The sequence below is a fragment of the Cervus elaphus genome, chromosome 10 (genome assembly GCF_910594005.1).
Source record: "Cervus elaphus chromosome 10, mCerEla1.1, whole genome shotgun sequence".
Classification (NCBI taxonomy): Eukaryota; Metazoa; Chordata; class Mammalia; order Artiodactyla; family Cervidae; genus Cervus; species Cervus elaphus.
Window position 1 is genome coordinate 27,923,079 of NC_057824.1, and position 12,910 is coordinate 27,935,988.

Here is a 12,910-nt window from a genome sequence, read left to right on the forward strand (position 1 = left end):
TCAGTGAGGAAGCTGTGGCTTAGAGTTTATGTAACAGGCCTCGAGGTGCGTGGCTGACAGGTGGCAGAGGCAGGTTAGGTCCCATGTCAGTGTGACTTTAAAGCCTTTGCATCCCCTTCGCTCCCACTGCACGGCATAATTCCTTGTTTACGGGTAAGCGGTATCAAGGCTTCTTTTAATGTTCCTGTTAAGCCATATTTGATGTCCCGTAATGATTATCCCCTTAACTCATTTTTGCGTCTTTCAATAGTACAGTAGCTTTTAAGCTCAGTGACCAGAGCGAGGGAGGTGAAGGGCAACAATGAATGAGTAAAGATGTGACGAGATTTAGAGTGGAGGACTTCCCTGTTGGTACAGTGGGTTAAGAATCCATATTCCAATGCAGGAGACATGGGTTCGATCCCTGATCTAGGAAGATCTCACGGGCTTCGGGACAACTAAAGTCCCTGCAACACAACTCCTGAGACTGTGCTCTCGAGTCCGGTGCTGCACCTACTGAGCCCACGCGCCGAGGGCCCGAGCTCCGCAAGAAGAGAAGCCACTGCAATGGGAAGCCCACGCGCCACAGGAAGAGCAGCCCCCGAGCGCCACAACTAGAGGAGGCCCACGCACGGCAGGCAGACCCAGCACAGCCAGAAACAAATGAGAGAGATACATGGGGGAAGAAAAAGATTTGGGGTGGGGAGTGCCCATCAGTGCTCTCCCAACCATGCTGAAGTCTCAGGACCGTCTTAATCTCAGGGGCCCTGCCCCCACACCTGAAGTCATCCTTCGGTTTCTAATAATCCATTCCCTTCGGATTCCATGTAAACTGTCTTTCTAAGGATTGTGGGGGGATGGGTCACAAATAAGCAAATGTGAAAACATGTCACTATTAACAGCAGTATCATTCACACCCTGTATCCAGTACTGTTCCTGGTGTCATGAGCTCCTGCAGTGCCTTTCATACTGAAATCTACTTCGAAACAACCATCATAAAAGTTCAAAGCAATGCCAGCTTTATATACATAATCATTTCATGTAATCCTCACAACAATCCTAGAAAATCCATAACACAGTCCTCAGTTTATAAAGATAAGCAGAAGCTTATCAAAGAATCTGCCCAAGGTCACACAACTATAGCAATATGATTCCAGAGCCTAAACTTTCCATTTTTATAACATGGCATATATTCCTGTGATGGTTATATACTTTTTTTTTAAAATACAAAAAAAAATTTGACCTGAATTTGTGTTTGTAGAAATTTTCATATAGAACTGCTTATATTCTGCTCATACATCATCAGAATTATATACTGTTAGTCTGTGGCACTTCGTTTAATAAGAAGAAAATGTTAATCAGCATACTTAACATTTTCACATGTTTTTATTATTAACACCAGGGAACTTGAAATCTATGTGAAGAAATAGCTGAACAATACATATATTCTTCAATAGCTTTGCATCCTAAGAAAACGGGATGTTTTGTGATGGTTAATATCAAAACTATTTAGGGTCCAACAATAAGAGAGTTGGTATTCGACGTTTTTATAATTCTAATTTAGAAGCAACTGAAGTATCTTTCAGTTTATTTGTTTGTAAAACAAGTATTTGATACCAGTTTAATGGAATAAGTGAATCACAAAAAGTTATAAAATAAATGGGAAAAAGTACAGAGGCAAACAGGTCAATATAGGAATCACCATCTGGTGTCCCCCATTCCTCTCAATTTGCTCTTTTTATCCTTCCAAGTAAACATACAAATCATTTTAGAAAAAGGGCTATAAGAAAGGAACAGAAAAGTGAAAAATATATGATAGAGTATCTCTAAAGAATCAGTACATTTGTCTTATTTTCTCATCTACGTGCAATACTTACTAACTACTTCCTTTATTTTAGAGACAAGCTCAAAACAAACCAGGCAACAATGCTTGTGAACCAGCTGACTGAACACCACAGCATCTAGACTGGGACGTGGGCAAGCTCCCGCCTTTTAGCTAACACACAAGACAAAGGCCCAACACACTTACCAATTGGTACCTGTTCAGGCTGGCTGAGAGAAACAAATGCTGACGTGTCATCAATCCAGGATATCTGAATGTTACCTGCAATATTGAATTAAAAGCAAAGTAAGCATTTAGCTATTTAGATAGCTATCAGATTCCATTTGTATATCTGATATATTTCGGAACATCCATCAATTTAAAGAGAGATGAGGTGTTAGTTTAAAAGATGATCAAAATCTCAGCACTAAAGAGAAATAAAACTTAAATCTATCACAGTAGCTACTACAGTTAAAACTTCAAGAAAGCAGATAAACCAGGACAACCAGAAGAATCTTTAAAAGTTTGTTTTAAAAACAAACAAAAAAAGATCCTTCTGGATTAAATCCTGAGGCAGTTTATCATTCAACCCAATCTCCTGCCAGGGTTAGAGACTTTTTTCCAACCAAGATCAGGAGAAGGGAGTTCCCTGGTGGTCTGGTCATTACGATTCGGCACTTTCACTGCTGGGGTCAGGATTTAAAATAAATAAACAAATGAAAACTAATGAAGACTTAAATAAATGAAGGAATATGCCAGGTTCATGTACTAAAAGACTAAAAGTCCATGAGCCTGGTATATTTTTTAAAAGATCACTAGTAAAAACCAGAGACCATGTGTGTAAGAAATAAGAAAAATTCACTGTTGATCTCAAGGCCAGGGAAAGAACTCAAATAAAGAAAAACAGGTAGAGGATAGAGGATGAGGCATCAGAGAGAGGAAACCAAGACAGACCAATACAGAAAAGAAAAACACAGAGGGACAGAAAGCAGTATAGTGGCACAAAATGACTTTCACATACAGAGACAAGTCCTCTGCAAAGGCGAAACGCAAAGAGTGGAATGCAGGAGAGCAGACAGAGGCAGGAGAGGAGCAGAGGGCTGGGAGCTGGAGAAAACCCAGGGCAAGCAGAGATCTACCCACTACCCTCTTCCTGAAAAAACACAGGAGACTGGAATTTTTTTTAAATGGCTAAACATCACCAGAACTTAGTGATGAAAAAATGTCTTATTATCTATTAAAATTTTTGAAGGCTTCAGAACACTTGAAAACTGCTTTGCTTCTCCTTCACAGGAAAGAACTTTTACTTCCTGCTGCACCATGGGGTGCCAGGACCTTCTCAATTACAAAAGTCACGACCATGACTTCCTTAGCTCTCTACCCTGTATGTTTTTTTTACACAAATAATATTTGGGGGCTTCCCAGGTGGCTCAGTGGAAAAGAATTCACCTACCAATGCAGGAGATGTGGATTCAATCCCTAGGTTGGGAAGATTCCCTGGAGGAGGAAATGGCAACCCACTCCAGTATTCTTGCCTGAGAAATCCCAGGGACAGAGGAGCCTGGTGGGCCACAGTCCATGGGGTTACAAAGAGTTGCACACGACTTAGTGACTCAACAACAATATTTAGCGTTTCTTAAGTAATTACTCTAGGCCACATACTTCTGAATGCGTTCCATGGATCAGCTCATTTGATCATCCTGACAAGCCTATTAAATAGGCAGTACCATTATCACCATCATCATGTCCAAGGAGGAAACACAAATACAGAGAGGTTACCTGTTCAATATCACACAGCTAACCTTTCTTTAATTAAAATGAAAAATATTCTACTCAGAGCGTCCTGCTGAATTTAGCCAATTAAAGCTTGAGTAAATAGGGGTAAGAGCAACACAAGATGGGAAACAACATCAAAAGCTTACCAAAGGAATGTGCTGTGAAATCTAACTGCATTTAAATTAAAAAGCAGGACCAGAATTTCAGAAGTCATTTAGACTATCTGCAAAGATGAGGATAACTTGCTAGAAACACACTTGTGTTCATTTACGTTCCTAAAATTTGCACGACGTTTTGTACTTATAAAAGCTAATATATGTTTATTTTAAGAAATACTGAAAAGCACAAAGAGGAAGAAAAAAATCCTATCTAAAACATTCAGTGATAAGAGCATGGTGCATCCTTTCAGTTTGATTTCTAAGTTCAACAAAAATGATGTTAGTTATATAGGAATTCTACTTTGTATCTGCTTTTTACTATAGATGCTAAAATATAAATACCTTACCATCTTTTAACAAACTTCAACTCTTTCTAAAATGGCTACATGCTAAGCTGTTGGGAACACATTAACATTCACTAAACATGCTTATTATTGGACAATCAAGTCTTTGCTGTTTCCATTTTAATCACAAATTTCCAGAGATGACAGTTTAAATACTTTGTTAAAATTAAGAGACACTGCTGAAGACTTACAATCAGAATGGCCTTTATAAACCCTAATCAGAAGACTGTTCAATTGAATCTAATGGCCTGACCTGATAAAAAAAGGTAACAAAAGAACCTACCTCATACTTGGTCCTCTCAAACATCTGTGCTTATCTGCTGGGCTATTTGATATCAAGCAGCAACTGCCTGCCCTTATGAAACAGGTATTCTCTTTCAATTTCACCTTAACAATTATTTAGCCTAGACTTCTTCCCCATGGGTCGTAAGGGGCTAACTGTTCTTGATTTCCATGGATATAGATGAATAACAGTGCTCTACTGTGGGATGCTAGCAAAAGGTCCTCAGGTCATATTGGCATAAGAAAGCAGCATACCAAGCTCCAAAAACTCTCCGAGTGAGATGAAAACTTTGCATATTAATCCTCTTTTATGTCCAAGCTAAAGCCATCTATATACTTTGACCACCTAGACCGTAAGAAGAGCAGGACCCTGAAAGGACATCTATACTTGCTTGACTTACCAAAGGCACTGAAAAGCTGGTAAAGGTCGCTGGTTTTCCATTCTTTGGGGAATGTCACATGGAGGACGTGATCACGTTTAGGCTGCACTACAAAACAAATTTTTGATGAAAGGTTGATGGCTGAAAAGCGGACAGCTGACCAGTGGTTCGTCAATGAAACTGAGGCCAGGCTAACTTGGAGAATAATTATGAGAGCCTTGCAATTACCAAATGAGCCCTAACATTCATGTGTATCCAACTTAAAAAAAGAAATGCACTGTCCAAACTGAATGGATGTGCTTGAACAGACGCGGTCCTGTCACAATCTTGATTTCTAATCCCACACCCACCACGTGACTGCGACACAGAGCAAGAGACCTAACCACTCAAGCCACTCGTGGTTACAGACTGGGGACGACGAGACTCAGCTCACAGAACTGCTGCAAGGACGACAGGTTTGAGCATTAAAACTAAGATGAAGTGTGACACAGGATGTCCTCAAACTTCTACTGCAGTGATTATTATCACCGTGTATAAAGCATAATTCCTCTGTTTCTATATGCCTATGGCATATATTAAGGCAATTTACCAAGGCTACAAAAACAGCAATGGAAAAGAACAATCGGAAGAAGCAACAACTACCTCTCAAACAGCCTGGTTGTCTGAGGTCTTCAAAAAGAAAAAAAAAAAAAACCTAACCACAAAACTTAAATATATACATACTCAAATAACTGGAAAACAGAAAGTGTACTGTTATTGACACAGCTAGTACATCTTGAAATCTATTACATATACAATTTTTTTTACAGAAAATCATGAACTCAGAGTGCTGAGTGAAAATGAAGTAATGATGAGAAGATATATATTTTTTTAAATTCAACTCATGTATAAACTGGAAAATGTAAGTAAAGAGATGGGTTAATCAAGGCCCAAGGGTAACATTAACTTAAGCGTACTATTCATATCAACCACAAAATCACTGGCTATTTTTAAGTGAATAAAGCTCTTTCTTCAGTAATTCTGTTCCTGTTCTCCTTTCCAGACCACACACTTAAATGTGCAGATGCAATGAGAAAATAAAAAATTCACTTACAGTCTGGTCCTTCCAAGTTTAGATAGGGGATATCCATGACTCTCATAAGAAATAACCTACCAAAAGAAAAGGAAAATGGATAATGGACTAACTTCTATTTAAAAAAAAAAAACCAACTGATATAAACATCTAGAAAATTCTTTTGTAGAGGCTCCTTAATTACATTACCTTATTTCTAAAATCATTTTGAAGAGTCTTAAGATCCACTTCACATCTTTCTCTAGAGCTAAATATTAGTCAGACAGGACTGAGCCCACTTCTTGAGTCTGAAATATTTATTACAAATAGAAAACAAAAACTGGTATCCCCAACACCTACAACAGTTCCTGGAGCTGTTCCTGGAGTAGTTCAGGAGCTACTCAATAAATATTAGCTAGATGAATAAAATTAGTCATCAAAGAGTCAAAACGAAGTCCTCTGCTGAGCTGCCCTGTTAATCCAGAGAAACTGAGAGAAAACAAGTCCTACAGTGTACTGACCATCTTAACCCCCGTGAACAACTGTCCCCACAAACTGTAAAGGTAATCCCTATGGACTGGTGTTTTGTGAGCTAGGAATGTGTCACCAATGTCTTTCTTTTCTTCTTTTTTTAAAGTGAAATGCCATCATTGGATGAGTACTGATCTTACTGGGTGAACTGTCATTACTCCCATTTAAAACATATTAAAAGCATGAAGCAAAATAATCCTTGGTAAAAACAAACAAAAAACCTAACACACTGATAGAAACCATAGCAGTCATTTATGTATACTTTTAAAATGGATACAAAGGCACTTTTTAAAAGAGTGCTTCTAAATTACAGCTCTCCATAATGCCATTCAATTTGCTTTTATTTGCAAGATTGTGGGCAAAATATCAGGCATTCTGTTGTCTGTAAGATGATTTTAATGAGTTTTATTTAGATAACGGCATATTGTGCATTTCTGGTAGGGACTGCATTATACAGCAAATTAAAAAGGCAATCCAAGTGCCCAACAAGCAATTAGTTTGGCTTCACTGACCTGCAATTAAGGCACATTATTACCAGGCATTCAAAAGCCAGGCAGGGCATGATCCAGTTTACAAATGGAACCATCAGCATGAATACCACTGTTCTGTGAACGCCAGAAAAAACAAAGTCCTGGTACTCTGCGGTTTGAGGACTTGTTGCCTAGCCTACAATTTAATAAACCAAATCCTATGGCTAAGAAACCAAATTTATTTTTAGTTCACTAATTTAGGCTCAAGTGTACTATTCTGGATCTGGTAGCTGGTTCACCCAGTTTAATCGATACCGCCTGCAACGCCAGAAAACAATGAGACATATAAAAGCATAGATTCCCCTCGAAAGTGGTTGTTATTACTACTGACAACCAGAACCTGATGAGTTAGTCCTGGGTTAGAAGGATCAATACTTTTATGGTTCACGTAATTCTCAATTCTCCATTTAGTAAATTGAGAGATGGCTCCCAACTCTAAACCAAAAATAAAAAAAAAAAAAACCAAAACAATTTTCAGTAAAAGTTGAAGAAACATATCAACCACTATAAAAATAAATTGTGTACCCAAATTTCAACAGAAGAATAAAAACTGAATCAACAAGATGTTCACTGCTATACCTTCAAAGGCACCAGTAATCAAAATCAACCTCCAGATTCAACAACCTATGTGCGTGGGTAAATTACAGTTCATCATTCCAACAGAATTAATTTCAAGATAACTTTCAAAAAATTCAAAACATCAGTAACTTGTAGGGCAATTTTTAATTTAAAAAAAGCACAAAATTTTATACTATTGTGACAGCTTTGTAAAACACTGATATCATTAAACCAAAAATAAAAAATACTCCCCACTCCCTGCTCTGAAAAAAAGCAGCCAATGGTTCTGGGAAACTGAGTTTTGTTCTTCAAAAATCCTTTTATGATTATTTTTTAAACTTAAAACAGAGGCTACCAGAACTGTGAGCCCCAGGGGTAATAACTAGAGATTTTCTTAGAGAAAGTTCAACTGAAAACACCAGTAGAATCAATCCGTATATCCTGTGCACTACCCCACCTGCTGTGGGGAGACAAATATAAAGTAAAATCACAAGTTTGAGTGTTCAGCTGCTTTATTTCTTTTAAAAATACTGTTTTCCTCTTAAGGTCATGTGGCCTCAACAAGTTTAGAAAATCTATTGTATAAATACAAACAAGGGTGACATTTAAAAAGCAGATTTCCCCAATTCTCTCACCATGTAAATATATATTTTCTTAATTTTAAAGATACATTTTGTCAAGCATTACACTGGCTGTTTGTCCTTTAATATTTCATCTCGATTATAAGTATCATTTCTGTTCAAACTCAGTAAAAATTTATTCTCAGCAGAAACACTCAAAAGATTTTTCTTAAGTTAGTTAATCCTACACTACCTTGTTTGCTTACTCAATACTTTAACTAAATAGAAACCCCTTCCAAATGAATTATATTAATAGCCCTTCTCACTCATCCTTCCAGCTTCATGTTTGGGCTTTACAGAGAAGCAAATCACCCCAAACCCTGGAAGAACACGCAAACCAATCTGTCTGTGACTTGGCTGACTGCACCCCATGCAACTGGGAAACCGATTCTAAAACTGGAGCTGAGCGTCTGTGGAACAGAACCAAAGTCAACTCGCCGAGGGCCTCCCTCTCCTTTTAGGCCAGACAGTTTGCAGGCCACTGCTCTGGAAGCATCCCCGCCTGCCCTTTTGAGGGAAAATTAAAACATTTCATTGCATGCACGCCTCATACTGACTGGCTGTCAGATGGCCTACACTGACACCCTGGGATGATCTGATAAAATACCTCATGTGTGGCTCATCTGACCGAACAGTTTTCATTTTAACGTAAGAGAAATGCACTAGGCGAGCAGAAATACTGACAAGCACATGAAAGGATGCTCCTTCCCTGTGAATTGCATTGAAGAACAGTCTCTCCCAGAAGGCCTTTCATCTGCAGATATTGGAAACACACTCGGACCATTGCTTGCAGGAAATGTTATTTTTATTTCAGTGAAGATTCAGGGTGGCTATAATTTGGTAGAGACACACAAGACTGTGTGGGGCCCAGCCACGTTCCTGCAAGCTTCCTGATGAAACACTATTTTTGCACTTATTCTCTGAAGGACTGACAATGATTCTGTCAAAGACTAAAATTAAAGTTCCCATCTGATACAAGGGCCAATCGTACATTGGGATTCTATCCCAGTACACTACATGACTCATGTTCACATTCTAGATGCTATAAAATAAATTCTACCCTTTGGGGCATCTGTCAGTTTTTTAATGTTCTGTGATGACACTGGCGATGTTGTTTAGCGCGGCTTTCAAACATCCCGACAGATCCAAGGGTGGAGCACAGTACACTCCGGGGTCATTCACTCAGCAGACTGGATGACTTCAGCTCAGCCTCTTAATCGGCTCCACAGAACAGGCTGTGGACAATGCCTTTATGTCCAAAACAGCCACCCGGCTCTGCTGCCCATATGCTGCATGGCACTCATGGAAAGTCATCTGCTGACATTCTTTTCTGACCATGGCAGTATGACACTGATCCAGACTATGTTAGAAGGCTTGTAGTCACAGGAGAATTTCATTTCAGACATAAAGCTTCTTAGGAGCCTAGAAGCTTGAGCACTTATCAAAATGTGTTTCCCCAGATAGGCATCTTGATAGAAATGCAAATTCCCGGGCCCCACCCACTTAAGCCCCACTGACTCAGAACCTGGGAACTGAAAATCACTGGGTTCACAGAAAAAAAGTATGTTCAAGACTGTGTTAATTTCCACGAATGATGATTCACTGATCAGCTGGGTAATAATGACTTGTCTCAACTTCTCCAAAAAGGTATTAGTCTCAATGATTTGTTTGCAGTAAATCATTTTGACTTAAGAGAAACACAAAACTATTAAAACAAACACCAAGGACTACCTCAACATCCAGGCAGCAATAACAAGGCTTCCACCATTCCCTGAAACCAGGAGGTCAACTGTGGCAAACAACTAGGTTCTCTGCAAGATGTCAACTGGGGGAAACAATTGCTGACCACTGTTTTCCTCATTTTGAAGAAGAATGTAAAAAAAGATGGTGTAAACTACTCTCTTGGCAATTCACTGGCAAAAGTCCAACCCTTTCTGTAACTTGGCAACAAAGCAGCCCCTCCGCATCACAAGCTTTAGTCACTAATACGGCCTCCAAGGCTGGCACACACACACACTGAATCTCCAAACTTGTCAAAATTCTCCGACCTTACCAACAAGCTTCAGACCCCAATTCTGGCAAGCACGAGACACAATGAGCAGCTCAAAAGAGGTACACTAAGGTCAGAGGGTATTCTTTGATGACACAAGAGCGTGTCTTGGACTGTGGCTTATCTGAATCATTTGCAGTTGTCCAATGTGAAAAAGGAGGGCAAAACAGTGCTGGTATTAACCTGTTTTATGCAGCTGTGCTCAAGAAAACAAGAAGGGCAAAGGTAACATTCAAAAATGCAGACAGGAAGTCCTGAAGGTGATTCAGGAATATTTTGCACAGAGGCTCAAACCTCTGGGAACCAAAGAGATCATTACAGTTTGTTAAAATTCCGCATGACCAAGTCTACGTGTAAAGCCAATAATTCTATTCAGAAATGAAAGGAAACAGTTCATTTAGCTCCTGCAGCAGCATGGTTTCCACTGCTGCTACGTGATGGCAGAAAAAGACTGTGGATCAGTGACTTGTACTCAGGGCCACTTAAAGAAGCAATCGGCAGGACTTCCCTGGTAGTCTAGTGTCTAAGACTCTGCACTCCTGGTGCAGGGGGCCCTGGGTTCAATACCTGGTCAGGGAACTAGATCCCACATGCTGCGAGTCATGATCCCACAGGAGTTCGCATGCCTCAACTAAGGATCCTGAATGCCGCAACGAAGACCCGGCACAGCCAAATAAATAAATTTAAAAGAAGAAAAAAAAGAAAAGAGACAACTGGCAAGAAACCAGTAATACCCAGCACAGGGCAGTGGATGTGCACCTGACAGAAGGCCCGACACACAGGTCAGGTTATAAGAGGACCAGGATGTCCCACCTGACAAACCACTGAAGACCAGCAATGCGATGCTGCTGACCACCGGTTTTAACGTCTTTGGAAAAATCCTTTATTGAATTTTTTTAAGTTACCAAATCATATAACAGTACAATCTCAATTAGCAAATGAAACAGAGATAGAAAATTAGCAGGAAACACACCAAATGACAGCTGAGCTGTTTTTTTTTTTTCATTTTGGCTGGTGGAATTACGAGTGGGTAATTTGTGTTTCAATCAGGATAAAAATATACTATTTTTTAAAAGGACAAGGTTCCTGACTAAAATAAGTGTTTGTTACGGCGCACTCAGCCTCCTCTGGTCCTCTGGCGTCTGGAGGACAGGCACCGAGTCCTATCACAGAGGGAATGAGGAAGCAGCTTTTTCCTACTCCGGCGGCTTACCCTTGGCCAGCATGGGAGTAGAGACAGAGTCAGACCCAAAGTTTCCCCATTACTAGTCTTACACTAAGGGCCTCACCATCTCTTTGCCAGGTACCCCCTCACATGCGTGTGAGCTAAGTTGCTTCAGTCGTGTCCAACTGTGCAACCTCGCTGGGCTCCTCTGTCCGTGGAATTCTCCAGGCGAGAATATTGGAGCGACTTGCCATTTCTTCCTCCGGGGGATCTTCTTGACCCAGAGATTGAACCCACGTCTCTTACATCTCCTGCACTGGCAGGCAGGCGGGTTCTTTACCACTGATGTCACCTGGGAAGCCCATACCCCCTTCACATCGGCTTTTAACCTGAGCTCTTCCCACAGCGTCATGTGAAACTGAGCCTACAGTCCCCGCAGGAGCCTCTAAGGGACAAATGAGGACTCGCGTCCTCAACCACCTCTAGTGCAAGAACTCGGGATGTAAGATCTCAGACATAGGCTTTTGTTGGTTTTTTTGGCAATGCTCTAAGGGCTGATTAAATTATAGCTTCGTGCAACGGGGCAGAGTCCAGATATAAGAAATGAGGCTGCTCTCTGAGAAGAGCTTTGGGTGGACTGAGGAAAGCAACCAGGATGAAGGAGCAGAGAAGAGAGCCATGCTGCTACAGGTCAGAGGACAACCTTCCCACGTCTGCAGCGCAGAACCAGCTGCTCCCAGGCCTCCGGCCTCACGGTCACACCTGCCCCCACACACCAAGATCACCATCAGGGAAACCCTGCGAATCGGCCCATCCTAGGGGTGAGTGAGATAATGAGGTGTCTGAATACAGGACCTTTACTTCCTGTAAGGTCAGATCTGTACACACACACACAGGCCTGGATGATCTAGGATTTCTGATGTCACAGCCTGTCTTCATAAGAGAGGACAGTGTTTACTCTGGTTCTGCCTGAGCAAAAGGAAAACCCTCCAGCCCGCAAACTTTTCATTCTTCCACCTAGAAACTCAGTATTTCATTTAATGAGTAAACATGCGCATTTCTTCAAGACTACACATCTCTTCCTAAAAAGCTCTACCTCAAAGAACAGATTTCCAAGCAAAACTGTACTCCTCTTATGCCACTACAGACCGGAATACGGAGATGCTGAGTACAATCTCATCTCAACACGATTTGAGTGGTGAATTAATTTGCACCTAACTCCAAGTCCCAAGCCTTCCAGAGGAAAATTGAAACCTTTAACGACTGCCAGCTCTACTGTTCTTGCAAATGGTCTTGGTATTTCCTTCAGGGCACAGCAGTAAAAAGCACTTCATGAGAACCGTGTATGCAAAGGCTCATCATTATACATATTTATGCGCCATAAAAAACTAATTTTATCATCCAGGATAGGAAGCATGCAGACATCTCTCACAAAATAAGCTCACTTATTTTGCTCACTAAAGCTCTTATGTAAAATAAGAGGGCAACCACTGGGTAGAGGAGAGTCCTTGTGGCACCAGTTATTTTCATTTCACTCAGGGTGGGGGGAAGAGGGGTGCACGTGCAATTTTCAATCTAGTCACTTGATATCTTGACAAATAGAGAGTTACCCAACATTTGTCCCAAAGCCAACTCAAGTCCCTTCTCAGAGATGTAATGCAAGA

The 12,910-nt window shown here is 40.6% G+C and overlaps 1 protein-coding gene across 4 annotated transcripts in view; it reads right to left on the minus strand.

Annotated features, from left to right (window-relative positions):
• PARN (poly(A)-specific ribonuclease) overlaps positions 1-12,910 on the minus strand; it is a 175,195-nt gene that overhangs the window by 111,837 nt on the left and 50,448 nt on the right. For all 4 annotated transcript variants that reach the window (XM_043914370.1, XM_043914368.1, XM_043914369.1 and 1 more), the window contains 3 exons: positions 5,835-5,890; positions 4,763-4,849; positions 2,009-2,083 (listed from right to left, as the gene is read on the minus strand). In XM_043914370.1, coding sequence (XP_043770305.1) covers positions 2,009-2,083; positions 4,763-4,849; positions 5,835-5,890 — 218 coding nt within the window. The remainder of the gene's footprint in view (positions 1-2,008; positions 2,084-4,762; positions 4,850-5,834; positions 5,891-12,910) is intronic.